Source organism: Fringilla coelebs, assembly GCF_963513975.1.
Source record: "Fringilla coelebs genome assembly, chromosome: 1".
In the NCBI taxonomy this organism is placed as follows: domain Eukaryota; kingdom Metazoa; phylum Chordata; class Aves; order Passeriformes; family Fringillidae; genus Fringilla; species Fringilla coelebs.
In genome coordinates this window covers 9,084,640-9,112,190 of record NC_140028.1, presented here as the reverse complement: position 1 = coordinate 9,112,190, position 27,551 = coordinate 9,084,640, and the positions used below count along the sequence as shown (strand labels likewise).

The following is a 27,551-nucleotide window of genomic DNA, read 5'->3' as shown; positions in this document are numbered from 1 at the left end:
TAAACCAAAATTTAAAAATTAATATTTTCTAAGGTGTCAGTTAATTTTAATTGCTCACAATTTATATATCAATTCCTACTTTTTTAGCATTTAAAATAGCCCTCAATTTGCACACCCATTTGTTTTTTGCAGATATTACAGCATTGCATCATTATTAAGCTACTACATTTATTTACTATTAAACCTGGACAGGCTTGAGAGGTGTGGCTGTGAGAATCTCATGAGGTTCAGCAAGGCCAAGTGCAAGGTCCTGCTCCTGTGCTCAGGGCAATCCCAAGCACAAACACAGGCTGGGAGGAATGGATTGAGAGCAGCCCTGGGGAGGACTTGGGGGTGTTGCTGGGTGAGAAGCTCAGCATGTCCCAGCAATGTGCTCTGGCAGCCCAGAAACCAAGCGTGTCTTGGGCTGCACCCAGTGCCCCATGAGCAGCAGGGCGAGGGAGGGGATTGTCCCCCTCTACTCTGCCCTTGGGAGACCCCACCTGAGGTCCTGCATCCCACTCTGGAGCCCTCAAAACAAGAAAGATGTTGACTTGTCCAGAGGGGGCCACAAAGTTGATCAAGGGGCTGGAACATCTCTGCTGTGGACACAGATGGAGTTGGGGCTGTTCATCCTGGAGGAACATGATTTCCCCTGGCTCTGGGGAAACCTTATGGCACTTTGTAGTACCCAAAAGGGATTCAGGAGAGTTGAGGAGGGACTTTGGGCAAGGGCATGCAAATAAGACAAGAAATAATGGCTCCAGATTGAAAGAGTAGGTTTAGATTAGATGTTAGGAAGAAGTTCTTTCTTGTGAGGGTGATGAGGCACTGGAACAGGCTGCCCACAGAAGCTGTGGATGCCCCATCCCTGGAAGCGTTCATGGCCAGGTTGGAAGGGGCTTTGAGCAACCTGCTATAATGAAAGGTGTTGGTGCCCATGGGGCAGGCAAAGAATTCAATTATTAAAAAGTTAAAATATTGAAGTAGGAAATACTTGTTTATTAGTAGTTAATAAATTTGTTTACTTTTGGGAAACAGCTAGGTTTTGGCCAGCTGTGCCTCAAATCTATGAAAACTATGGTGTTAAGTGACCATAAGAATGAGAGAAGAAAGAAAAAAGCTATGCTGAATGTTTCTTTTTGATCTGCTTGTCATTTTTAAAAATTATTTTAGCAGTGATCTCTGATTATGAATAAATGTAGCTAATCATGACTAGGTTATTTAAGACTTCACTTTATCATCACAATTCATGTGGTAGTAATTGGGGCACATCTTGGGTGTTAAAATTCCTGAAATAGAGATACTGAGAAAAAAGCTCAAAGGAATTAATGACAACATTGCCTGAACAAACTCATATTTATTTTGTTATTTCTCTTTTACCTGATTGACTAAATGATCCATCCCTACCTCTGCAGTCAGAAAATTCAGCATAGTTGAATGAATATTTGCATAACCATAAAGGTAGTCATAATTAGCAGAAAGGAGTGGGAGTTTATTTTAAGCTGCAGTGTTCAGAGCAGCAGCACCACTCTTGTCAGAGATGAACTGATGTTATTGTTACTCTACAGTGCAATTCATTCACCTGCTTACAGGCCAGTTTTCCACATTTCAGCTTATCATTTGTCTCACTTTCTCATTGCAATATTTATTAAAAATTCTGTGAAATGTAAAATAATTTTTCATCCCTGTAATAAAAGTAGCAGATCTCATCCTCAGCATAGGACAAAAATGGGCATTTTGCAGTTTTAGCATTTTGCTTCAGTTCTGAGATGTTCTTTTTCTGTACAGCATAAAGGGGGAGTTAATTAAAATCTTGTCTGCAAATAGAATTTCTCATATCACATATTTAACCTCTGCCTTCTCTTAAAGAAAGTATTTTTATTCTCTTGGTTTTTTCACTAGGGTTGAAGATGTAGCCACTGGGATCCAGAGGGATTCACATGACTAAATACCTTTGAGGTTTATTTTAGGAGTTTGTGTGGTAGAATTTATTTGTTTGTGCTTTTGGGGGGGGGGAAGGGGGTGGTAATGTTTGGGGTTTTGTTTGTTTGTTTAGGGTTTTGTTTGGGGGGGGTTTGCACTGTAGTAATCCTTTGCACTTTTAATGTAGGAAAAATACTGAAGGGGGCTTATCACCAGCCAGAAGTTTATCCAATATAAACTGCTCATCAAGAACATTCACAGGCATTTTCACCTGCTCTCCTCACACTGGTCAGTTCACACAGGATCAGATGCTGGGGTTTAGTGAACTGCTGCAGGATCTGGAAGAACAGAGGCAGCATCTCTGCACCCGGCATGAGGGTCCATGCTATAGCCATTGGATAGTAGGGATACATGCTACAGTCATTGGTCTGTAGGAATACTTTGGTGACACAGTTCAGTCCTGTAGAACAAGATGACGGAGAAGAAATCTGGACCTTTCAGAGCAGCTGAATGAATCACTGGGAAGTTTGTAGCATCATTTTTTTGTTCTAGGAAGTGTTGGTGAGTTGTAGAATCATAGAATAGATTGGGTTGGAAGGGATCTTTAGAGATTTGTCATGGCCTGATATTACACCTCTCTCCCTTCAAGTACGTTTTAAAGCCTATCAGTCAGCCCCGATAGCTCATGAGCAAAGACCCTCTTGCCCATGTGAGAAATATGAATCCTATCTGATACAAACAGGTCTGGTGTTGTGCTGATCATCCTATTACCAAAAAACCCCAAATAATGGCTCTGACTCCAGACATGGAACCAGGTATTGATAGACTGAATCTGTCTGTTCCTGCAAGGATAGGGGAAGAAATGACCTATGCTCCACATTTCCTGATTAGCCATTCCAAGGTGCTGAAGTCTCTTTTGATCACCCTTGGACTGCATATTGTGACTTCATCACCCCCAATATGGAAGAGCAATAACGAGTAACGGCCTGAGGGCTGTACCAGGCTGGGAAGTTTCCTGCTCATGTCCTTAACTTGGGTCCCAGGGAGGGAAGAGGCTTCCCTAAGAGAAGGATCTGTCCAGCATTTTGGACCTTCTGTTGCCTTCAGAAGGGAGTCACACAGCTATAGCAGGAATGAGCAAAGGAACTTTCATGTAATTACTTTAGCTTTGCTTCTGGGTGTTTCCTGCTAAGCTCAGTAAAGGAAAAATGCAGAGGGAGTTGGAGTAGTTGCAGGTTGGTTTAATTAAAAACCTGGAATACGTGGACATCATCAGCAAGATCCAGTCTGAACCAGGTGCACAGTTAACAAAAGTCAGTCTTATCATAACAGTTTTTACATGAAAAATCAAGTGAAATGATTTAGAACACTGTCCAATAATTATTTAAGGTCCTATCTGACCTAGGCAGATGCTCCATTGTGCTGACCTCCCCGCAGTAAGCAGTTAATACAGCCTGACACCTAATCCTAGTCTATGATTATGTCATTTGTGTGCTGGAGAGTGTGAGGCAGTGTGTAAAGGATGAGGAGGGCAGGTACTCAGTGCCTGGCTGCTGTCCCCCTTCCCAAGCCCCTGGAGGTGGGTGGTGTTCTGCCCTCAGGGTTATCTGCCCTCGTGTCCCCAGTCCTGGCGTTCCCCATGTGATGCCGCGTCCCTCTCCTGGCTCTTCGCAATCCGCCCCGCAGGGCTCCTTCCTCCTCACTGCTCTCCTCGGAGCTGGAAGCCCCTGTGCCTGTTTGGGTGCCTGCTGGAGGCCTTTCAGCAGGGTCTCCTGGGCAGGAAAGCTTCTCCTCCCGGCAGCCCTGCCCGTGGGGCAGCTTCAGGCTCGCGTTGAAGAAGGCAGAAGCCATGCACTTGGCCGCGGCCGTGTCGCAGGCACAGAGGAGCTTCTCACACGTGCTCCAGCCAATGCCTGAAAGAGAAGTTTCACAATTCATCTTTGAAAGCTGTTAACTCACTTCATGTATAATTTGCCACGGGTAGATGAGGTTTTGAAAATAAAATTTTCAAATCTGCCATGAATTTGAGTCTCCAAAGTCGCCATTAATTACCTAAACAAAAGCCTGACACCAAGGTGCTAGGCAGTGGAAGGTTCTGCTGGCTTTAGTTGAATTTGTGGATGTAAAGATAAAAATAGCTGACTTCTGCATGTAATTTTCTCAGCCTGACCTGGTCACATACACAGCAGTGTAATAACCTTTGTCTCAACTAGGAAAAAAGTTTAAATTTATAGTAAACATTGCTAATTTTTTGTAAGCTAAATATTTCTGTCTCCATACTCAGCTCTAGCAGCTCTGTCATAGTGTCACTCAGTCTATCATGTTGATACACTGTCATGAGGACATGAGAATTTCCTCTCACACAAGCTTACACTTTGGTGTGTGATCAAAACATACAACTTCAGATCTCAAATTTCTTTCTGCATGACATCCAAGTTTCTTAACTTGCTCCATACAGCAGTGATGAGAGAAGCAGCATCTAAAATAAAAAGTAGAAGTAAATGGAAAATACTTAGTCTTCCTGAATGCCAGAACACACAATTATTTGTGTGTCTTTATTTTCAGTGCCCATTAAAATGAAAAAAAAAATTAGTTATCATACCCTGGAATTTTTTTTTTCTATGAAGAACAAAATCAACCTAAGCTGTTCCTACTTTCTTCCTATATTTGTTGCTACTTTCACTTTCCTCTTCCTAATTCTTTTCATGTCATGTGTTTAACAGAAGTGTGTTTTAATTGTAAGACACAATTGCAATTTGCCAAGTCTGCCATGAGAAGTGTCTTCCAGTATTCAAATCTTGGCTGGAAATCTGAAAACTGCATCGTGATACCCAGATCATGCCATCATCTAATCCAATATTTCATGCCTGGGCTGTTTTATTTGTGTATGAGTGCAGGAAAAAGGAGTGTGCTCTACTTGGACCTGATGTGCCCCAACCGTTATGAACTTCCTCAGAGGAGGAGATTTTTAGCTGTAAATGCAACACTCCCAGAGGTGCTTTTATTTGTGGAATTCTCTACATTACCCTTCATGGTCAGCCCTGCTGGCTCTTGGCTGCAGCTCCAACAGAACTTTGCTCCAGCTCTGCTCCCTTCTGGAGGACAGTGTGCCCTTGGGTGGATGTTGATTCTTCTCTTCTTAAGTCACTTTCCAAGCCACCTCTTAGCCAAGTGACCCTTATCCTCATCCCTTTGATGTACTCCTCCTTTTGCTCTGCTCACCCCACATCGTTCACTTTTCTTATTTGCAGTTAGGAAGTCCTCTCAAAATATTGGCACAACAATAGAATGTGGTTTAGTCACATTAGATTATTTTGTGTTTTATGTATTTAAGTGGATTTTTTTTTCCTCAGAATGTGACTTGACTACTGCTCCATAGCTACACAATGCCCAGAAAAATGATGTACCGATCTTCCTTGGTCCATGGGCATGACAGTAACACCCACAGTTAATGGCACATACAGAGGAGCCCACACCTGTCCAGTGCATCGATGGGATCTCCTCTTCCCTCTTGGCCACAATAGCAGCCATAGGACTCAAATTCCTCTGGGCATCTCTCAGTTAAGCAGAACAGCATTTCTCCAAGCTGGGGCAGCTCCCTCTCCACTCTTCCACGTCCTCTCTCTTGCAGAAAGGTCAATCGCTCACACACTGCAAAGCAAAGTTGTTATTTGACACATCATTTTTTCACTGCTGAGGGCTCTCTTGTGAAGACAGAAGTGTTTCCAGAGCTACTAGAAACTTTGAAGGACAACATTTTACCACCTCTAAATTACTGCTTCTGTCCTTGAATTATGGTTCTTGAGAATACTGCTGACTGAGCTAGACAGCAAAAGGGCAAGGCAGTTTAAAGGGGAGAGAGATTCCTATGAAGATAGAATATACAAGTCAAATTGGACTGCAATGGGAATACTTAGCAGTTCTTTGTAATCCTTCATAGGTAAATTTTTCTTTTGGAATATTCAAACTCAGCTGAGTATTTAGTGGTTTCTGTCTAGGAGATTTGGAAAATGCAGTCCTAACCTCTTGTGCTTCCACAGTGATAGCTGGGCAATGACCATGTTTTGCTGAAGGAAACAATATTTTTTTTCTGTTCTCATTTGAAATATAGTCCAATTTGATCTGCAGTGCCCCTAGACCAAATGCAGGAGTAATCTGTTGTAATGGCTATTGTGCTGCTGAGGGTTTGGCAACACCAAATCCCAATCCTAATGTCTCTGTGGCTCCCTCTACTCAGGAAGAACTCATATTATCGGAGTTAATTAATAAGATTTGAAAAAACCCATTGTTCCATATCAGGAAAAGACATCAAAGGGACCTGTTCTGGCACTTTGCTGGGGAAAGGATGTAAGAGACTGATGCAGGAGAAGGAGGGAGGCTGATTGCAGGAGAAGGAGGGAGGGAAGGCTTCTGTTCCCTCCGCATCCTCCCTTCTCCCACAAGTAATCCCATCTTCTCCTCTGCAGCTCTAGACTGATTCCCTGCCCCTGTCAGGGTCAATCCTGGATTGCTGTTTCCAACAGGAAATTCTGCCCATGTGCCTTCCTGGGTCTTGATTCATTCATGTTAAATCCCAGAATAAACCACAGGCTCAGGGAATTGATCTGTGCTCTCTAAAAGCTGGTATTTTAAAACTGTATTTTCCAGTTTGGTGAAAGGTGGGGTTGATTCTTCTGGTCTTTTCCACTTCTAGGGATGCTTCTCTCCATTGGGAAGCCTAAAAAAATGGATGGGACAGTCCATGAGTGTGGATTTATAGCCATGACAGGTCTGAAATGTCTTAGGATCTCTGGGATCCCTGAGCAGGAATTGAAACAGAATCAGAAATGGTGAGGAGAAGTCTGACTGGCAAGACTGTGGCAAAAGGTCAGAATGAAGAGCAGGAAAATTCCTATTGCTGCTGCTGCTTATAAAACAAAGCAACTTAAAGGTGTGATTAAATGACTTCCAATAAACAAAAGCAGGGAGAAACATTCCCTGAGCTCATTTTAGATACTGCACTAAATGAAAAAAATTCCTTACAAGCTAATAATTAGTAGTTTTATAAGTGTTACTGACAGCATATTGTCAGAAGAGGTTAAAGTGATGGAAACTTCTGCAGATGTCTTCACCTCCTCTTCTTCTAAATACCAATACATGTATGCTTATCTAACTGGTTTAAAATAACTATAATATTTATATGTGATACATACCTGCTTTTAATACAGAGATTGCTGAATATTTCATCAGATGTAATGGGGAAAAAGCCCTTTATTTACCTTTTCCTGCAGGTCCTCTCACAGACTGTCCCAGGCCCAGAGCTATGGCAGAGGAAGCTGTGCTCAGGCCACCCTTTGTAGGGCTTGTCTCTGGAGAAGACAAATGCATAGATTAGACTAGTGAAAGTAAAATAACTCCTCTTTCAGGAGTGTGTCCAAAAGTGCATATTCTAGACTATTATCAACTGCAGTCTTCTAAAATTTGTTCATTCTTAGTAGGGGGCTATTTATGAATGGTTAGTTAAGCTTTCCTGGTCAGGTGGCAGTGAGCTGCCCTTTCCAGGGCAGTCAGTGCTATTCATCCTGTATTGTATGCAACCTCCAGATTTAAATAATAAAATAGTTTCATTCTACATACCCATGAAAAATGCTGGCTGCTCAGATAGCAGTAAACAGGAATAGGTGAGTGCTCTAAATTAGAAAAGGTGTAATTAATTTTTCACTTGCCTATTCCTTTTGTCCTTGCAGGTGTGCCTGCAGGACTCCTGTTCGTGGGGACAATTTTGACTTGCGTTGTGTTACTGTCTCCTGGGAATGAGGCTGGGGAGGTGGTTATCTCTTCCACTGGGACCAAAGCTTCCATAAATCCATCTTCTTCTGAATAAGCAGAAAAAAGAAAGCAGAAGAAGAAATAGAAAACAGCAAGATTTTAATTTTAGATAGCTGGTGAGAGTAATTTCCTCAGGCAGAACCAGTGTGAATTGATGGTCACAGAGAAGGAGTATCTGAGAGGAAAATTGGCAAAGCAGAGTATCCACACTGGTCATTTATGCACATCTCTTGCCTATCAGAAGAAATGACTGTGGTTAACTATGACCAATTTGGCTGCTCATTGTTTTGGTTTTTTTTTTTTTAATTCTCTATGTACTGAGACAAAGAGTTTTGCCAGGTGCTGAAAATCATGTTTGCTGCTTAGTCAGCTGTGCTGAGAAATAAACTGCAAGTGAGATGTCATTTGCTGAGTAAATTGTTAAAAAAGTGTCTGTTTACCTGAAGTTTCTAAAACTGAGAGTAACATCAGTGAAAGAAGGAAATTATTTGATTGATGCAGAGCTGGGTGACTGAAGGGTTTACTGGGTTGTAGCCACAAGGAAATATTGAGGGCAAAATAGGTTGAAAAATAGTTATTTTCAGGAGATTCTTTATCCTAAAAATATTTTGGTATTTGTTTTTAAATTATCTGACACTTTATTGTTGATCAGGAATATTTTGTTGGATTTGGAGGTACTTAATACCTTTTTTATATAAACTAATTTGTAAATGAAAGCACTTATCAAATGGTTTAATTTCCTTTTCTAAATGTCAGTGTGAACCATGTGGCATTTCACAAAATAAATACTTTTAAAATACTAATGGTCATGTATTTTCATATTTTTAAAGCTTTCTTTTTGAATTCTTTGGCTGAATTTATTGATTGGACTAAACTCAAATTCATTAAGCTTGTCCCTCTGATGTTCTGATTTTAGTATGTGTTGAAAATAACCTGTCACAGGATGAGAAAACAGATTAAAAGAAATTAAAGTACAGCTAAGAACACAGCAAAGCCCATGAAATGTGGCAGAAAGGGATCAATAGTCACACACTGGTTTTGATAGCTCAGCAAGGTGCACATTTTATGCCACTTTGTTTGGCAGTGAAATGTTGAAATGAAAGTGATTCCTGCTGGATGTAAAAAATAAACCAGAGTTTGGGAAGTCCTACACTTAGCTAAGAATAGATATCACAAATAATCTCCTGGGAGCCGTGCAGACCTAAAACACAATACACAGATTTTCTGTGTATTGTGTTAATGTAGGAGAGCATTTAGTGACTTTGACCAGTGCTTAGTACAGCAGTGCTGAATCCATTGGGGTGGGAGACAGGGATATTGTTCAGACAGTGTAATCAGAGTCAAAAAATGACTGCTTTCTACTCTCCATATGCAGTTTTCTCTGACATTTTTCTGGTGGATTTCAGCCTGCCTGGATAATCCTTTCTACACAAAAGGGGCCAGAGGAAACTTCCAGATCTACCAAGGTGCTCCATTTTCAGCTGTGCCTACTGTGCTCAAAGCACAGACACCTGCAAAAGCTGGAACAGGTTTTAGACTGGGAGAGAGTTCCATGAAATTATCTGTAATAAAGGAGGAGGCAAAATCAAAATAAACCCTTCTGGCAGCAGATGCTGTGAATGTAATTTACAGAAACAATCATTATATCATTAAACCTTATGTGAAGAGGCTTTCAGAAACACTTGGATGAGGAGTGCAAATGAGTGGCTGGAGGCAAGGAACAGCTAATGCTTCTCAGCCAGGTTTTATTGTTTGTGTACCTGCTATCAGAGCCTGATCTAAATTTGATTCTCTGGCAGCCCTATTGCTACCACGCACAGAGTTTTAACTGTGATGCTTTTAGATGAAGAATTGCTGTGTCAGTCAAAAAAAGAGGAAAACTGAGGGTCACTGACCTTTTATTGAGAGGATGAGGGGAGCAGGAGCTGTGCCTCTGTGGTCCCTTGAGGTAACTGTACAAAAAACAGAGGCATCATGGTAGTGACCTGCCAGCTGAATTTCTGCTGTGCATTTCTGAAATTACTTTGACTTAAAGCATTATAAAGCTTAACCTAACAGCCTGGATTTATAACGATGGTAATTAGGAGAAGCAAAGTGTTTTGCTGAAGAATGTGCAAGTCAGCAGAATAAATATTATCCAGAAATCCTGTGCTGAAGATTTTTGACTGTGACACCACAGAGCTTCATAAACGAAAATCCATCTCCACCTGTAGTCAAGAGTGCCAAATTTGTCAGCAAAATTTAATGACTCTTACCTCTGGCTTTGGAATTTGCCAAGACTGTGTTACGGGGCTCAAAAGAAACCACTGTTGAAAATAGAAAATATAAACTCAGGAAACACATTGCCAGCACAGTTAGGCTGCTGAGAAGAGCTTTTTCTGAAAACAGGACAATACAGACATAGCATGGAGAGACATTTGCCTATTTTTCTCAGTGGTGTATTGATGGCTGTAGACAAAGTGATGCTCATAAATTAATCTCATTGCATGCAAATAATTACATAGCACTAACACAGGATTCTGTGATTCTATGAAAGAAGTGTAAATGTGGCTGAATTGAGAAATTCAGTATTAAGTCCATTTGACAGACAAATAGACTAAACAGGATTAGATCTGGCATCCCAGTGTTGCGCACAGAAGGATGCTGGGCTCCTTGTGAACACCTTGTGTTTGCCTGCACTGAGAATCAGGTATGCATGGGCAGCCATAAGTCCAAATACCTTCCTAACCTCTAACTTGTTTCCTTTACCTGATAAAATTATTTTCATTTGTCAGCTGCCTTTTAACAAAGTATAAAAATAGCTATCAAGTGATCTAAAAAATCATCTCCACATTTCTTTCTGTGTTGTTAGGATGTTATGATGTGAACAATAACTTGTTAACTCCTTTGAATGAGTATCTCAGTGATACTTAGCTTTGGTTTAATGAAGCTTCCACAGGTGTCAATGTTGAAGATTCTTTGGGCTTAAACAGGAAGACAACTGGTTAAATGGTAAGCGGTTCTCCAAATGTTTCCTTCAAGACTGATTAGAAACATTATCTATATTTTTTTCAGCTTTCTAAAATTCCTAATACGGGTTTTTGTTCCAACATTGGTAATGTTGGAACCTTATGCTGGACTGTGCCTCATTAGGGAGCAGGAGTAGTTGTTTTTTCAGGAAGTAAAACATTGTTTCAGAAGTGCAAATGCAGGTGCTCTCATTCCTTCAGGAGCTCTGTTTGCTATTACAAAGTGTCCCAGAAGCAGACAGAAAAATGTGAACCAACACTGGAGCTGCTGCTAGGTGAGAATGAAAAATATTGTAAAAACCTACCTTGATAATACAGGAGAGCTATGAAGGAACAGGCAGCACTTACATTCAGCATAAAGCCTTTTCAGGTACCTACACTTGTGCATGTGCTGCTATTTAAAAATATAAAAACCAAATAAACCCACAAACCTTTAAATGTCAGAAACATTGTTTTTTAAAAAGACAAAAAAAAATCCATGTGGTTTTTGTTATTCCAGATTCACACTTAGAGCAATGGCACACACAGAGGAGCACACTAAAGCTTGAAATCAGGCTCTTAGGTTCTCAAAAAAATCCAGCTTTCCACCTCTCCCTGTGCAAGCTGGTCTAGTGGAAAGTATCCCTGCCCACAGCAGGGGATTTGGAATGAGATGATCTTTCAGGGCCCTTCCAACACAAACCACTCTGCGATTTTCTGGGTTAAGCAGTAGCCTGGTTGCACATGTCAGTGCATGTTGCTTCTGTGCTTGGCAGATTTGGGGTCTATGAATAGAGAATCATGGAAGAATCAAGACAGGAAAAGACCTTCAGATCACCCAACCCAGCTGTCAGCCCAGCCCTGCCCATGTAACCCCTAAGACACCAAACCACATTGCCCAGCACCAGGTCCAGACTCCTCTTAAACACCTCCAGGGATGGTGACTCCACCACTTCCCTGGGCTGCCCATTCCAATGTCTGAGCACCTGAACAGTGAAAAAATTCTTATTAATGACTCATCTGAATCTCCCCTGTCTCATCTTAAGGACATTTCCTCTGATTGTTTCCCTGCAGGCACAGCAGAGGAGACCAACACCCACCTCACCACACCCTCCTGTCAGATGGTTGTAGAGAGCAGTGAGGTTCCCCTGAGCTTTTCTCAAGACCAAACAAACCCATCTGCCTCTGCCACTCCTCATAAGAAATGTTCTCTTGTCCTCTCACGAGCCTTGTTGCCCTTCTCTGGACACACTGCAGCCCCTCAATGTCCTTTGTAAAGTGGGGGGCCCAGACCTGAGCGCAGCACTCGGGGTGCAGCCTCATGAGTCTGAGGGGCCATCACTGCCTGCTGGTCACACTGCTGCTGGCACAGGCCAAGGTGCCATTGGCCTCCTGGGCCTCCTGGGCACACACTGGCTCCTCCTGAGGCAGCTGTGCACCAGCACCCCCAGGCCATTTTTCCAAACAGTTCTGGTGCCACTTCTCCCTGTACAGCAGTGTGGCTGTGCTTGTGATGGAGCCACAAACAAGAGTGCAGCAGCTAAACTGGGTAAGAGTCCAAGACTGGTCTCCCTCTCTACTTCGTATCTTGGCCCTCTCTTACAAGGTGTCTCCTCCCAGAGCTACCAAGGGCGTTGGGTACTTCTGTCCCTGGCCTCTCACGTGGCTGTGCTCACCATGCAGGCAAGAGAACAGATTCTCACTGCAGCAGCAAGGTTTTGCACGTACCCACTCCTTATGAGACAACCTTTGATTGTAGCAGAAAAAAAGGAAGAGTTCCATGACAACCACTCGGCCTTGTAGTTTAGAGACCCACCAAGGAGGCTCCAGAGTGAGGAGCTTTAAGCCTGGATCGCTTCATTACAAGTAAATAAACTAAAAACTGGGGGCTCATTGGCACAAACCATGCTCAGAATTTCCTCATGCTACTGCTTGACCTTAATTAATTCAATATCTTTTAAAGACAAGAAGATGCAATTGGCTGTGGGTCCAGTAGCTGGCACCCACAGAGGGCATCTCTCCCAAGCAGCTCACCTGCTCCAGCCTGTGTTCCCAGGGAAAAAAGGCTGTTTTGATGAAAACAGGTTTTGTTCTAGAGCGTTCATTCTCAGCTCTTGGGAAACTCACTGTAAACACTGGTTAAACACATTACATGCACAAATGGAAAAGTTGCACCTTCCCATTCAATCTTGAACTCCATCACCAAAACATTACATCTAGTTTTACATCAGTCCTTTTAGAAAGGCAGGAAGAAGGTAAATATCTTGTATTCTCTCAGCTTTTGGGAGCTGCAAGGAGGGCATTTTTCACACTAAGTTGCAAACCTTCTTCCACAGAGGCGGTCACAGCCCGTGTTCCATCAGTCCCTTGATGAACCAATGCTGCAAAAAGAAAATTTTTTTTATTCCAGAAGCTCATGGCTTAGGGTGCTCCTTAGACTGTATCCTGGAATAACATGATCAGAGTCATCAAAAAGGAACTTATTTCTAAATATTATTATGATTACAGCAGCAGTATTAAAATATTGCTCTAGTATTTATACCCTGCTGATACTAAATTCTATTGAGCTACATGCAGTATAATAATAAAAAATAATCCCAAAGAGTTTCAGCCTCAACAAGAGGAATTGGCTGGCAGTCAGCATTCTTTAAATTCCCATTTCTTCAGCTTATTTTTCTGAGTATAAGCTGGTCTCAATTTAATACATTCCAGACAAAGTATTACAGGGGTGACCTACCCTCCATGTGTCGTGTTGTCAGCTCTCTCTTGCTGGTTGTTTCTGAAAGAGAAAAGTCTCTCATAAAGTGTGAGAAGGGGATTTTTTCACTGTTTGATCTGAAGAGCACAAATCAGGAGTACCTTGAATGTATTCCTATTAAAGATTTAGTCAAATACATGCCCATTTCACTCTTTTTTTTTCTCTCTGTAATAAAGAACCTACCAAAATCCTTTGCCTATGGATTCATCAGATAGGGTTGGTTTTTTTCCCCAAAGTCAGAACTGGACAGAATAGCTACACAGAAGGATTATAACATGAGTGAACATTAAGTGAAAATGTTTCATTCAAAGTTGTTTTTTTTTCCTCCTCATCAAGAAATATAATCCGCATCAAGAAATATAATCAAGAAATATAATATAGTTTAAAATTGGCAGAGACATCCAGTGAACTAAAGTGGAATCTGTCTTTATCAGCAGTGATAAAATCAGCATGATTTTCCTGTTAGCACTGGACAATTTCCCCTTTACTTTTGGTGTGTTGGATCTACCATACTGTATATCAGGGATATCTGATCCCAGTAGAAGATTGTTGTCCTAAAAAAGGACAAAAAGATGGCTTTGATGCAAACCTTCCTGGAGCATTTTCTTCTCCCTTGATGCATTCAGGAGGGTACACACACATCCAGGGTGTGATTCAGGTGTGTGTGTCTGTCTGTCCTTTGTACTGGAGGCTGTGACTGTGACCCAAAGTATTAGAAAAGCTAATGCTGCCTTTTCACATGTCCCTCAGCTTGGAGACCCAGAGCTCCTGCCCCTGCCATGCTGTGATTGCAATCCATATGAATGAAGTTTTTAATCCAGGCCTGCTCCCATAGGGCAGGCATTTGGTCTTACAGGGCTGTAATTTCAGCTACAGAGCACACACCACTGTGTGACCATGGGGATAAACCTCCCCTTCATCCTTAGAAGGGCTTTTTCCTTCCAGAATGGAAACCAAGTAACTGAACAGACTAAGCCTGGTTTTGCTTTTCCAGTCAGTTTTTGAATGGTTTAAGGGAAGATTTGGGTTAGCAATATTTTCAGCATTTCCTGCTAGTGATATCATCACAAGTATCACTCATTCATTTCAGATGGCAGAAGCTCCCTGAAGAAAAAAATTTCTTCACATCTAACTGGAATTTCCCTGTTGCAGTAGTGTTCTTTGCATCCTGTGCACCTCCAGGAAGGTCTGGCTGCATCTTCTCTCCACACCCCACTCGGTACTGAGAACTGCAAAAAGATCCCCCCAAGCCTTCTCCGCTTTCCTCATGGGCTCCAGCCCCTTCCCCATCTCAGAGGCCTCTCCTGGCCCTGCTCCAGGACAGCAATCTGTCTGCCACCACCTTCTCTCCTGGTATTCACCCAAGTAGCAGTAAATGGAAGGAGATGTGAAACAGAGACCAGATCTATGGAAGGAAAGCACCCAGCTCCTGCTTCATTCTCGTTGGGTCACATTTGGTGCCAGCAGAAAATCCGGCAGGAGGGGGCACTCGGTCAGATCCCTGTTATTACCTGTAACTGGAGATGGGCAGGAGGAGACATCCAGCCCATTCAGGGAGGAGTTGATCTGTGCATTCACAAAGCATTCAATGGCATCTTTGTCACAGGTGCAGAGGAACTGTTCACAGGGATCCACAGACTCTGGAAATAAAACAGAAATCCAAACAAGGCACCATTGAAAAATTCTTTCCACCTTCTGCTTTTTCCTCCCTGTAAGGTTTGTGTCTGTATTTTGCTTGTCCAAACCTATTTATGCTGTGCTTCTCCATGCAAAACATGGACAAGTTTCATATTCCAATTCTTGTTTTAAACACCAGCTGATGCAGCCTGGCGTGGCTGCAAATAAATTATTGCCCCTTTGGTTGTGTCTGCAGAGTATTGAGGACTACAGAGCAATGCTCTATTTTTCCATGGAAAACTTAATGCAGCTGATGCTGCATTTCACATTTCACAGACTTCATTAAAATATTCCTCCTAACTCCAAGAAGTCACAATCCACAATTCAAGCCTTTCATGGATGTGTGATTTGCTCCTTATAAAGAATCAGAGAACCTTAGAACAGCTTGGATTTAAAGACATGTTAAACCTCATGTCATTCCACCCCCTGCCATGGGCAGGGACACCTTCCACTAGCACAGGTTGCTCAAAGTCCCATCCAACCTGGCCTTGAACACTTCCAGGGATGAGGCATCCACAACTTCTCTGGGCAACTTGTGCCAGTGCCTCACTGCTCTCAAAGTTAAAAATTTCTTCCTAACACAAAGGACATGAAACAGTTCCCCATTAAATACTATTTTTCCTCTTCAAAATTTCCTGCTTTTCAGAGTTTAAAAAAACATTGACTTTTTATAGCTGTCACGCTTCTATTTTGTATTTGTGATGGGGACTATATAGAAAGGGCTTAAAAAGCATTATTAGTGCTTAAATGTACTTGGACAATTAGAGATTGGCCTAAATAACAAAAATGGTTTTAATTTGAAACAAGAAATGGAAATTGGATCAGATTGTTACTTAAATAGGGCATAAGGGTATTAGTTTGGAAATTTTGCTCCTCTTTGCTGGTATCCTCAAACTATGTTCTAGCATATGGTCTTTTTTGAGAGCCAAAACTTGATGAAAAATTATATTACATCTTAGGCAATTAAGAACCCCACTCTTGTCAGGCCTGTACCAGCATTGTATGGAATAGCTCCTGTTGTAACACACAATCTCTGCCCTCACTGGTGATAGTGCTGTTGCTGAGGAGTGTGTGTGACCCTCTGAACAAAGAATTTGATCCCTCAAAGTGCAGAAAAATCAGGCCTTAATGCCTCAGAAGAAGATTGTTTTTCAGGTCTCTCCTTAGCATCTGCTGCATTTCTGGTGTGGAGTCATCTCCAGCAATGCTTAGGGGTCTTGCAAAGTAAGGGAAAGCCCAGGAAGAGGCTGTTTGTTGGAGGAGCTCTGGGAAGTGCAGTGATTAATTTGTCTATGACTCCTGGTAAGCAGACGGAATGAACTACTGGTGAGGCTCCGGTGTAAAGCTCTTTTGACAGGTCAATCTCACCACAGGTCAGGTTTTTAGTAGAGCAGCTGACATCTGCAGAAATCTTTGATGGGTCCCACGTGCACTCCATCTCCAGCGCTTCCTCGTAGCATCTGCGGTGCTGAAAGCAGCATCTTAAATAGGAAATAACAGAGAGGTAAAACCATCCAGTTTGATCCCCAGACAAAAGAAATGCCAAGTGCTGCCTTTCCCTGAGTCAGAGTGGCAGGATAATCATGGCTGCATGCAAAACTCTGTGGTGGGAGCAGGTCTGCCTTCTGTGGGTGACCAAACATTTCTGTCCTGCTGTTGTTCCTGGGTGCTTGCAAGGACTTTACAGGCACTTCATGTAAGAAACCCACTACCAGTGAACAAATACTTCCCCTCAGCACTGTCAGCTCACTGACTAGTAAAGCCTCACAGGTCAGCCCTAGAGATCTTCGGCTGTCCTGTCCCAACTTTCCTCACTGCAGATTTGGAGAAGTAACCTGAACCTGACACTCATGGAGGGTTAATGGCTCTGCAATGTGAATTCCTTTGTCTCATTGGGACTATATAAATACACACAGTTTTATCCTCTATTTCTCGTACTTCTATGCAACAATCACAATTGAAATGCACCATTTAGCCATGGCAAAGGGCCATGAAATATTTTTCTCACACTGGCGCAAACCAATTTTCTCCTGCCACTATACATCACAGGCAGTCAGAAACCTTATGTTTTCCTGCATCCCTGCTGTCCTGTCAAACTCAAATTGCCTATGGGACCACTTCAGCTTTGAGTATGAATAAAAAGTCGACTAAACAAACAAGCTCTTCTTCAATCTTCTCCTCTCTTCAGCTCTTTGTACAGATAAATAATCTCCACAACATCTCCGTGTACTGACATCGGCTGTAAATGAAACTCCAAGTAAAACAGTCATCATTTACCCCAGGTAAAATTGCTACATAGATTAAACAGTATAGCTGTTAGATTCAGATTGAAATACCCTCATTTCAGAGAAATGGACTCAAAACAGTTCTGGTTTTGAGTTGCATTTGTCCTGGACAATGCTGAAGGCAAGGACGACATGAACATCCAAACCCAGCATCTACTGCCAGGAAGGCTGACACCTCCTCCTTGCCAGGCTCCCTTCTACAGAGCCCTTCTACACATGCTACACGTGCACCTTCACTTTTTCACCTCCTCTGTTTAGGAAGAAATTAATATTAAATCACTGTCTGTATTAATAAATAATTATCACAATATTTTATTTGCCTTCACAACCAGAGGAGTCCAAGGAATGTATCTAAAAAAAGTGAGGGCAAGTAACATTCAGCAGAAAGGCTTAATGGCTACTCTGCACCACAAATTCTACTGTGCCTTGTTCCAGAGGTGATGCTAAAATCTGTGAGCTCCATCAGGAACGGGGTTTTGAACACCTAACTGGTGATGTCTCAACACTCCTCTGACTCCACCTGAGGTCTAGCATCTAAAAGCTCCTCTAACTGCATAATAAATCTAACACAAACTCTCTGCACTTGTTTGTTTAGAGGTTCACAATTACATCAACATTTACTGCAACAGTTAATCCAAAAATTCACTTAGTTTCCCTTTGCAAGCAGGGAAAGGATTATTTCCCTGTCATTGCAAGACATGGATTGTCTTCTGGGCCTGCTTCTCTTTCACAAAGTCTGTGGAGGCTCCTAATTTAGATATGACAATGAGATACTCTGGGAAATGGGAAAAGGTTGCTCTTAAAGGCACTAGTACTTTCCCATGCCTAAAAAACCTGCTGTGAGGCATTGAGTCCTTTTCTGTGGAATAGAAATGGCACAGGCAAGCCCCAAGATTTGAAAAACTATTTTCTAAGAAATAAAATCAGTGAAAAAAAATTGCAACACTGTGGGAACTGTCTCTGGGAGAGAGAGGTAAGCTGCTAGTTTAGAGGCTCCCTTGAAGCAAGAGCACATCTCTGTCAGTGGCAAAGCAATAATCAGTCTCTGTTTGCTGCACATGGCAGTAGGAATTCTGTGCTGATAGGGAAACCTCACCCCAGGACTGCAAAACAATTTGTAAATACAAACTGGCTGTGTGGTTGATTCTCAGGACAAACCTGCTGATGGATGTTTCTGCAGTCTCTGGGTTTGTGCTGCTCTGCACTAAAATGAAGCTGAGTGAAGCAAGAGCCCAGGTGCTCAGCTCTTGGGTATCAATCCATTGAACTGACTCAGGCTCCCATTTCAGGATGTCATCACAATTGTTCAGAAAACCTTTCACAGAGAAGTTCCATGGCTTGTTTCCAGTGGCAGGGTTAGATCTCCATTTTCCCAGCCATCCCATGCTGCAGAGTGGATGGATTAATTTCCACCTATCTATAGGCTTAGCCCTTTCTGAGCCGTTGCTGTCTTCACTCAGGGAATTAATACATTACATTGTTGGAAAACCCATTTTCTTCACAGACATGGATGTATCTTGATTCTCTTTGAATTTCCTTTCACATCTCCTGCTGATATAATTAAACAACAATTTGATTGTCCCGGCCTGAGACTACATTTTCTCTCACTGGAGCCAGATGATGTGGGTCTTACTTACCCCCAAATAAATCTATCTTTTTATTACTGTTTTTAAATAATTTACACAGGTGTTATGCTTTGGGTAATCAGGGCAAGAGGGCATTTCTTGCCAGTCAGGGCAGAAAAGGACCTCTCATGGTTATGACTTACTCATCAGCTTCATCCACGGGGAGCCCTTCCATCTCAAACCGGCAAGAGCAACCATAGTCCTCGAAATCCCTGGGGCAAAACCCAGAGACACACTTCATTTTGTTCACAAAGTTGAGAAGGGCAGGGAAGTTGGTGAAGATGGCCTGTAACCAGGTGAAGTGAGAACCCAGGCAGTCTGGAAGGAGAACAGCCACAAAACACCTGGTAAGTGGAGGTGAGGCAGGTCTGGGTGACACACGGGTGATGTTTGCAGGAGCACTGCGCCCAGACAAGGAGTGACTTTGGGCAGTGCTTGGCACTCAGCAGTGCTTAGTGTTACAGTGGTCTTTGGGGAGACCTGCATCCACAAAAAATCCCTGTTTCAACTTAGTAAATATATAAAAGCAAACCCCACAGGATTTCTATTCAGAGCTAAAGCACAACTGGAACAGGTACATACCAAAAAATAATGCAACGCTTTCCACGTTTTGAAAGACTCCATTGAAGAGTGTGGCATTGTCTAAATGAAAAAATAAACAAACAAACAATGCTTATTTTTAAAAAAGTTCTTTTTGTCCCCTACCAGACTTCCCCTAGTCTCACTTCAGTTGTTAAACCATTTTGAGATGAGTCCCTAGCTATTTGCTCACACTTCCCTGTGATGCTTCTGGGGTACAAGGATTCCCACTGCCATGCAATATTGCAGAAAGTAAAGCTTAAACCTTTCTTACTTAAGATTCTTTCAGGTGTGTTAAGCAGCTCTGGCAGGAATGCTGGTGGCTCCAGTTCTTGGCCACCTACCTCAGCAAATAAATTTGAGAAGAAAAAGGTTTAAATGTAAAAAAACCAAACCAAAAAACAAACAAAAAACCCAAACAACATCAACAAAACAAAACAAAAAACCAAACCAAAACAAAACCAAAAAACCCCCAAAAGATCACAATTAACCAGCAACATATATATCATTATGACACACTGCAGGCATTTTGAATACCTTCATACACTGGTAAGTTGGTTTATCAAAGACATGAAGCACTTGCTCAGCTCCACCCCAACCTGGGAAGCCCAGAATTGTACTGGTGTGGACTGGTGTGTACTGGTAACTCACACCCCCTTCAGCTCAAAACCCAGTCTCTGTTGCACAAGTGTTGCTGCTAAGGATGAGCTAACCCTTGTCTTCCTGTTCTCATCTGAACAGTAGCCCTTTCTGGGACAAATTAGTAGAGTTATATAAAATTGGTTTAGTGCCCACCTATGTCCCAAGCACTCTGTAACCCTGTGCTATAATGTGGGGCAGGGTTATTTGAAGTGATCTGGGTTTTCTGAGTCCATCTTGGCTATTGCCTTATTGCCTTGTTGTCTCTCTTCCTGTAACTCTCTATATTTTAAGTTAATTATCTCTTCTTCCTTTTGAAGATGACATGGTAGATTTGGCATATTTTCAACACTTCCACTTTTTCTGTTGGCCAAATCTTGAATTAGAGTAAAATCTAATATTTGTTCTCTCCCTTCCCATTTTTAATCTGGTTTTTTTCCTCTGCATTATTTCAGAAGACAGTGTATTACTTTGGATTTATTTAACCTTGGTTTTTAAAAAAAATGTAGTAAGTAAAGGGTATTTGCTGTCTCAAGAATCTATATGTTTAAAACTAAAAAAGCCCATAGTGTTAAATTCATGGCATAACTTATGTCTCAGAATAACTGGCATTAGGAATGCTGTCCTTTTTCTCTAAAAAAATTCTGGGAAAGAGCTGACTTGCTCCTCTGTTACATTTTCCTGCAATAAATATAGGTGTAAAAGAGTAAAGCAGAGTAATGGAGTTTTTAGATAGGAGGCTTAACTCTATGCTTAGTAAAGCATTAAGAAAAATAGGATTTTTTTTTTTAATAATATATAAGTGCTTTCTCAGTATGTCCACAAGTTTTGTGATGTGAACAAGATTTTCATGGTAATACTCATATCCTCCCCACAATTAATTTCTCAAGTTCAGTTGCAGAATATGGGTATAGGATTGAGTGAGTCAGGAAGAGGTGCTTCCTCTTGTGTTATTCTTTCTCCTGAAATTTTTGGTCACAATGAAAAGCTTTTAGATAAAGAGTAATCCATCAAAAGTGTTCTTCTCTGCAGCAGGACTAAGGGGAGCAAATTGCTTTCCACCAGAACCAGAAGAAGCCTCCCAAATAAAGGCTGGTCTTCTCACAGAACTGTAACTAGTCTGTTGAAAGCTTCAGGCAAAATAATGGCATGCCTTGCAAAAAACCAGCCCTGAATGCTATATTTGTACACATGCTTGCTAAAGAAAAACTAACCCTTATTTTCTGGCTTAAAGCCTGTATTTCCTCTGCAATGACAAACATCCCCTGGGCCAGGTTCTGTCAAGTGCAACTGGAAGCAGGTTTGACACACTGAATAACCCCACAGCTCAAACTAAGTGTTCAAGAAGAGCCATTAATCATTTGGTCCTTTCAGCAAAACATTTGGAAAACATGAAAATCCCATAGAGTTGAAATGTGTCAGAGGAGAAAATTGACAAAACCCAGGGATATTCCAGGGATACTGGAAGCTGTCATTGCTCCACTGTCTTTCACTTGCAATTAGTTGTTCTGAGCAAACTGAACTGTGTACACCCAATTAACACATAAATGTTTGAAGTTCCCCTGGAGAGGAATGTCTGCTCAGCAGTTTGGTAAATCATTGGCTCTTCTAATCCTATAATTACAAACAAAAACTTTTTTAATTGTCACCAAGTCAAGATCAATGAACCAATGTTTGTTAACAAGATTGCTTACTTTTGTTTAAATTGGGGGTGGGAGGAAGAAGGAGAAAATACTTTCTGGAGTAATTATTGTCTTTTCCTCTTTTGGTATCATGTATTTGGAAATACTGTCCTATGTAATTCACTGTAGAGGTGGTGAAAGATTTCACTACAAAAATCAATCCTTTAGATCTCAGAAGATCCTGGGTATGCCAACTTGTCTCACCTCTCTCCAAAACCTGTTAAAAAATTCAGTACATTTTGAGGAGAGTCCTGTATGATACACCAGCGCTTGGGCTTTCCCTTTGCACCCCTCATCTATAAAATTTCTTTTAATGTTATGTTACATATAAAATTGTGTCTGCACTGCATCTGTGATTTTCCTACCTGACAACAATTTTCTGAAATGTTGTATTAAACAAGCCCATCAAAAAACATCACTGCACCTCCAGTTGTCTTTTTCAGCTATGACTCACTAAAATGTCCTAATACAGGGCATGGATGAATTCCTTAAAATCCTTGGGAAGCAAAAACTTCGACTATGCCAGAAAAAGTTAGGGTGCAGCAAACCCAAGCCATTAGATTTATTCAAGGTAAATCACATTAATTCCTCTCAAAGATGCTATTTCATGCACAGGTGTTTGCTTTAGTCTCAAAGCAGAGATCAGTGGAATAAATCCCACAGAAATATAAATCAATAATCCTCCCCAAACCTAAACAGGGTAACATTTTAAATATTCATGTTCTGAATGTATTTAGCAAGGGGGAAGAATTTAAACACTGTTGCACAGCCTTTTAAGGTTTGGGGGATTTTTTTTTTTCACATGTTTTGTCAGAAAAATGTATAAATGTCCAGATATTTTTGAGTACAACATCAATATAAAAATATATATATTTAAAATAAATAGATAGTGCAGGTATTTGGGCTTTTGCTGTCACTGCAGTGGGAAATGTGAATATTCTCTCTGATTTCTCTCTATATGGTAGGAGTCTTAAGGTTCAGCTTTATAATTTTAGCCTGTATGTTTTGTGTTAGACCTGTTTCATTTCTGAACTGCAGTGCAAGCAAACCCTCAGAGGAGAAGCAACTGGTGAAGCTGATGAAGCTCAGTGCAGAATTTTTCTATGCTGGGATCCTGAGTTTTCTCTTCCCTTTAGAAATATCTCCATGGATTGACCAGAAATGGTGATAGACCTTCTAAGAGTCCTTCTCTTCACTTGCACATCATAACTCTTACTGACATTCCTACACATTTCTGCAGAGACTGCAGAAATTTGAGATGTTTGCCCATCCCTGACTCGGAGAAGTTCATCCACTCATGACAATAAAATCTAAAGAGTTAAATGAAGAAAAAGCTATTCATACTAAAATTCAAAAGAGGAGCTTTAGGTGGACATGGGTTCTATTTCAGGATGTACTGAACAGTTTGGAGAATTAAGACATTACAAACGTATTTAATGAGTAGAATCTCTTTATATGAAACTTATAAATTTGGAGTCTTAATGGCTTAAATAATTACAAAGTGCTAGCAAAAAGAAGTTGTAATTTTTTGGTTGTATTTTTAACCCCACTACATATTTTGTTGCTTCACTACAAGTACTAAGAAAAATATTTTATGAGTACTTCATAAAGAAACGTCTTCAAGTGTATTTGGGAGTGGAGCACCAAAATTTGAGCAGAGAGAAGGTGTGTTTCTAAGGGACTGTTTCCAAATGCTCATACTTAAAATAGTATTTTGACATAATGTCAAATAATCATAAAAATACATTGCCACTTACCACTGTACACCACCATGGACATAGACACCAGAAGAATTACAATCATTTTTTGTTTAATCCAAAGACAAGAAAAAAGTCACACAGCAGACTGGTGTGCCTGGTGAGTCAAGTAAAATATTAGACAGAATGTTATTTCTTCAATCTGAGATTGGGAAGACACCATCTTGGGAAATCATTCTTTTGTAGCCTGGATATATTTCTGCTTGATAAAATTCAGTTTTTACCCTTATCATAGTAAATATTACTATGCTATATATAAATATTCATATATAAATATTACAGGAATGATGAGCCTTATATATCCTTATTTTACAAATGTTGTCTCAAAGTCTGACTAACAATATTTATTTTGGTATTGCTTTGAGTCAACAGACTATGAAGCTGCCATGTAGCAATAAAATGGTGCACATGCAGTTTCTTTTGTTTTGCAAACAGTTCTCACATCTTCCTTTGTCTCATACAATGTTCAAACCATTCTTATGTTTAAATGAAGATATTGTGAAACACTGTGTAAATTAAGTTATTCTAATGTTACATCTATGGAATGCAGTTTATCCACAATCCATTATATTTGTTTTATATCACAAAAATTTGTAGTCAAACATTTATTCTAATCTGTCTTGAGACTTATCTAATATATCCTAATTTTTCCTAATGAGAAATATGCTGTTATTTGGAGATCTTCAAGAAATGTGTGTAAAAAATTTGTCTAAATGTGTTGCACTAGTATTCATTAAATGGCAAATGATAGATTGGTTTTTAACTACAGTCACAAATTACTTTAAATTTAGAACAAGTAAGTCAGGCATAGGGCTTTTTACAGCCAAAAAAATGAACACGCACATGTACATACCTGCTAATTATTATCTGCTTTTTTGAACTCAAATTTGGAATTAATTTCTATTAGAAAATCTTGTAATATTTTATCAGGAAGTGAGATTATAAATCTAACAGCTCTAAATATTTATAGTCTATTTTCCCAAATCTCTTGCCTATATTTTTTGTCTATTACTCCTAACTCACAAATAGCTTATTCTACATTGTTTTCTTCTTGCTTCCCTTATTATAGAGAACATCCAGAAAAACTTACCTTGAGGGATATTATCCCAAAGCAGCTGGATGGAGGACAAATGAACATCAGCAAAGCCAGTACTAACTTATTTATACCCACTTGGATATAGACCTCACCCATGTGATCCCTTCCTTTATCAAACCGACTTCAACATTTATTAATTAATTCTTCCATGAGATTCCTTGGAGTCTTTATGCCCAGTGTATCTGTAATATGGCTCCAGCCATGTAAAGGATCTATACTGAGAAGTCTGTTCTGCAGGTGCCTTCTCCATATAATAACTCCCTAATACTCTTGGCTGTAATTAAATAACAGTCATCCCATTGTTATTAATCACTCCCAAAATCTCTTGGGCATGTGAATGGGGCTTTAATGGCTTAGCAAGAGGTAGTGTTTGGTGATGAAAGATGAGTGAGAGTTTACACAGCTTTAAACACTGGCATTCCTCAGGGTTGGGAAGTCTTCTTTAATCTATCCATGGTGGCTCTGATCCAAGGCAGAGTGAAATGCAGGAGAAGGTTGGTTCAGTGAGCTTTGGGCAGGCTGCCTTTCATCAGGAAGGTGTGCTTTCTGCCAGAGCCAGACACAGCTACCCTTTGAAGAGTCCATCACCAGAGACAAACTGTCCCCTGAATTGCAGCATGGAGAAGTGAGAAGTCTGACAATTGGGAATTGTAAAAATACTTACATGAGCAAAAGGCCCCTTGACTCTGTGACCTACAAGGTTTCCAGGAAGGCTTTCACGGTCACCTGTAAGATCTTCATGGAGAAGCTGTTGATATCTGAGCTGGATGTGCCTGGGGACATGGTTGAAAATGGACTGGTGGGGCCCCAAGGGTGGTGGCCAGTGGCACAAAGTCTGTTTGGAAGCCAGTGCCTGGTGATGCATTCCAGCAGCCAGTGCTGGATCCAGCCCTGCTTAGCATCTCCATGAATGAATGACCTGGGTGATGGGGCAGAATGGACCCTCAGAGGACTGGCAGGTGACACTGAACTGGGATGAGTTACTGGGATTTCAAAGGGTCACGCTGCCATCCAGAAGGACCTCAACAGGAACTCCATGAAGTTCAACAAGAAGTGCCAAGTCCTGCACCTGGAGAGGTGCAGCCTCATATGCCAATATGTGTTGAGAGTTTTTTGCAGGACAATGGACATATACAGCATATGCACAATCCAGCCTACATGGAAACTGAGTAAGGTCACCATGCCCTTGAAGGACACGAAAGGAGAAGAACACGCTCAAAAGCAGACAGTTCAGGATGCAAAGGCAGACAAGAAAACCACAGCCAGATGCATGAAGAAGGAAGACTAACTAAAATTAACTAAAATATTAAAATGCGTGCGTAAAAAGGATTTAACCAATCATGTATTAGCTTGAGTCGTGAACAATAGAGAACAGTATAAAAATGGCTTGCTTTTTGTAATAAATCAGCTTCACTTGATCATATTGATCATGGCGTGATGTCTCATTACTGTTCCTCCGCAAATATGTGCTGGTGGCCACCTATCTGGGAAGCAGCTTGTTAGAAAAGGACCTGGGGTCCTGCTGGACACAGGGTTGAACAGGAGTGAGAGGTGTGCCCTTGCAGTAGAGAATGCTCAGCATGCCCCGCATTGGGCAAAGTGCTGCCTGCAGGTTGAAGAAGGGCGTCCTGCCCCACTACTCTGCGCTGGTGAGGCCACACCTGCAGGGCTGTGTCCAGTTCTGGACTTCCCAGTCTAGGACAGACATGGAAAACTTGGGACAGTTTGGAGAAGGGGCACAGGGGTGATGAAGGGACTAGAACATCTCTCATGAGGAGGGGACAAGAGAGCTGGCACTCTTCACTGGAGGAGTCTCGGGGGGACCTCATCAATTCAGTAAACACCCAACGGGAGGGTGCAAAGGGGACAGAGCCAGTCTCTGTCCAGCGGTGCTCAGTGACACAGCAAGAGGCAATGGGCACAGACTAAGGGCTGCTGCAACAAGGTGAGACCTGCCACAGCATGGCAGTGCCATGGGCGTGTCACAGCACCTCTTCTTGAACTTCATTAATTTCTTGTTGGCCCATTTCTTCAGCCTGTTGAGCTCCTTCTGGATAGCAGCACGTCGTATTCCCAGCACATGCTCGCTGTATCGGCATTCCTGTTTATTCCATTGGCCTAACTTTCAATATCTGCTGAAATTGGTACCACTCCAATCTATCCTGCTCTGAAGTTCTTTTCTCACACTATTGAGCACAACAGTGAAATGTATTTTGGAAGAGAACGACTGCATCCCACCTCTCCCTGGGGTCAGCATTCCCACTTTCCTCCTTGGCTTTACCTTTGAACATCTTTCTCCAGTGAAACATCAATGTGCAGCAGCTATAGTGCAAAAAACTTCTTATTTAAAAAGAGTATTAATGGCTTGATGACGTACTCTGGGTGGATGGTAGCATAATGTTGCTGCAGCATAGAAAAATATGGGACACGCAATTGATTTGGTTATTCTTTCATTTTTTTAAAACTGGTTTTTAGTTCACCAGACTTGCATATGATGGAAATGAAAGCTGGGTTGAAAGGGGCCCTGAGCAACCTGATCTGGTAAGGTTGGAAGTAGATAATCTTTAAGGTCCCTTCCAACCCAAACCATTCTATAATTCCGTGTTTCTATGAATCCTGGTGAGCTCACACAAATCCATCTCAAAGTACAAAAGATTCTGTCACTTCCTGGGTTGACACTGCATAACAGGAATTACTAAAGTAATGGAAGTTTTTGATTTTGCAGATAATCTGCATGTGTTCAACACCATGTT

The 27,551-nt window shown here is 41.3% G+C and overlaps 1 protein-coding gene across 1 annotated transcript; it reads right to left on the bottom strand.

The window, feature by feature from the left end:
- Positions 1-3,444: 3,444 nt before the first annotated feature.
- Positions 3,445-26,897, bottom strand: OC90 (otoconin 90; the record flags this gene model as incomplete). Its single annotated transcript, XM_084219593.1, has 15 exons — positions 3,445-3,818; positions 4,278-4,384; positions 5,382-5,556; positions 7,164-7,253; positions 7,611-7,760; positions 9,969-10,019; positions 13,025-13,081; positions 13,438-13,479; positions 14,970-15,098; positions 16,504-16,616; positions 19,189-19,363; positions 19,628-19,687; positions 19,899-19,964; positions 24,793-24,817; positions 26,790-26,897. The coding sequence occupies 15 exons, from the start codon at positions 26,895-26,897 to the stop codon at positions 3,445-3,447; spliced, it is 1,722 nt and encodes a 573-aa protein (XP_084075719.1).
- Between the last annotated feature and the right edge of the window lie 654 nt (positions 26,898-27,551).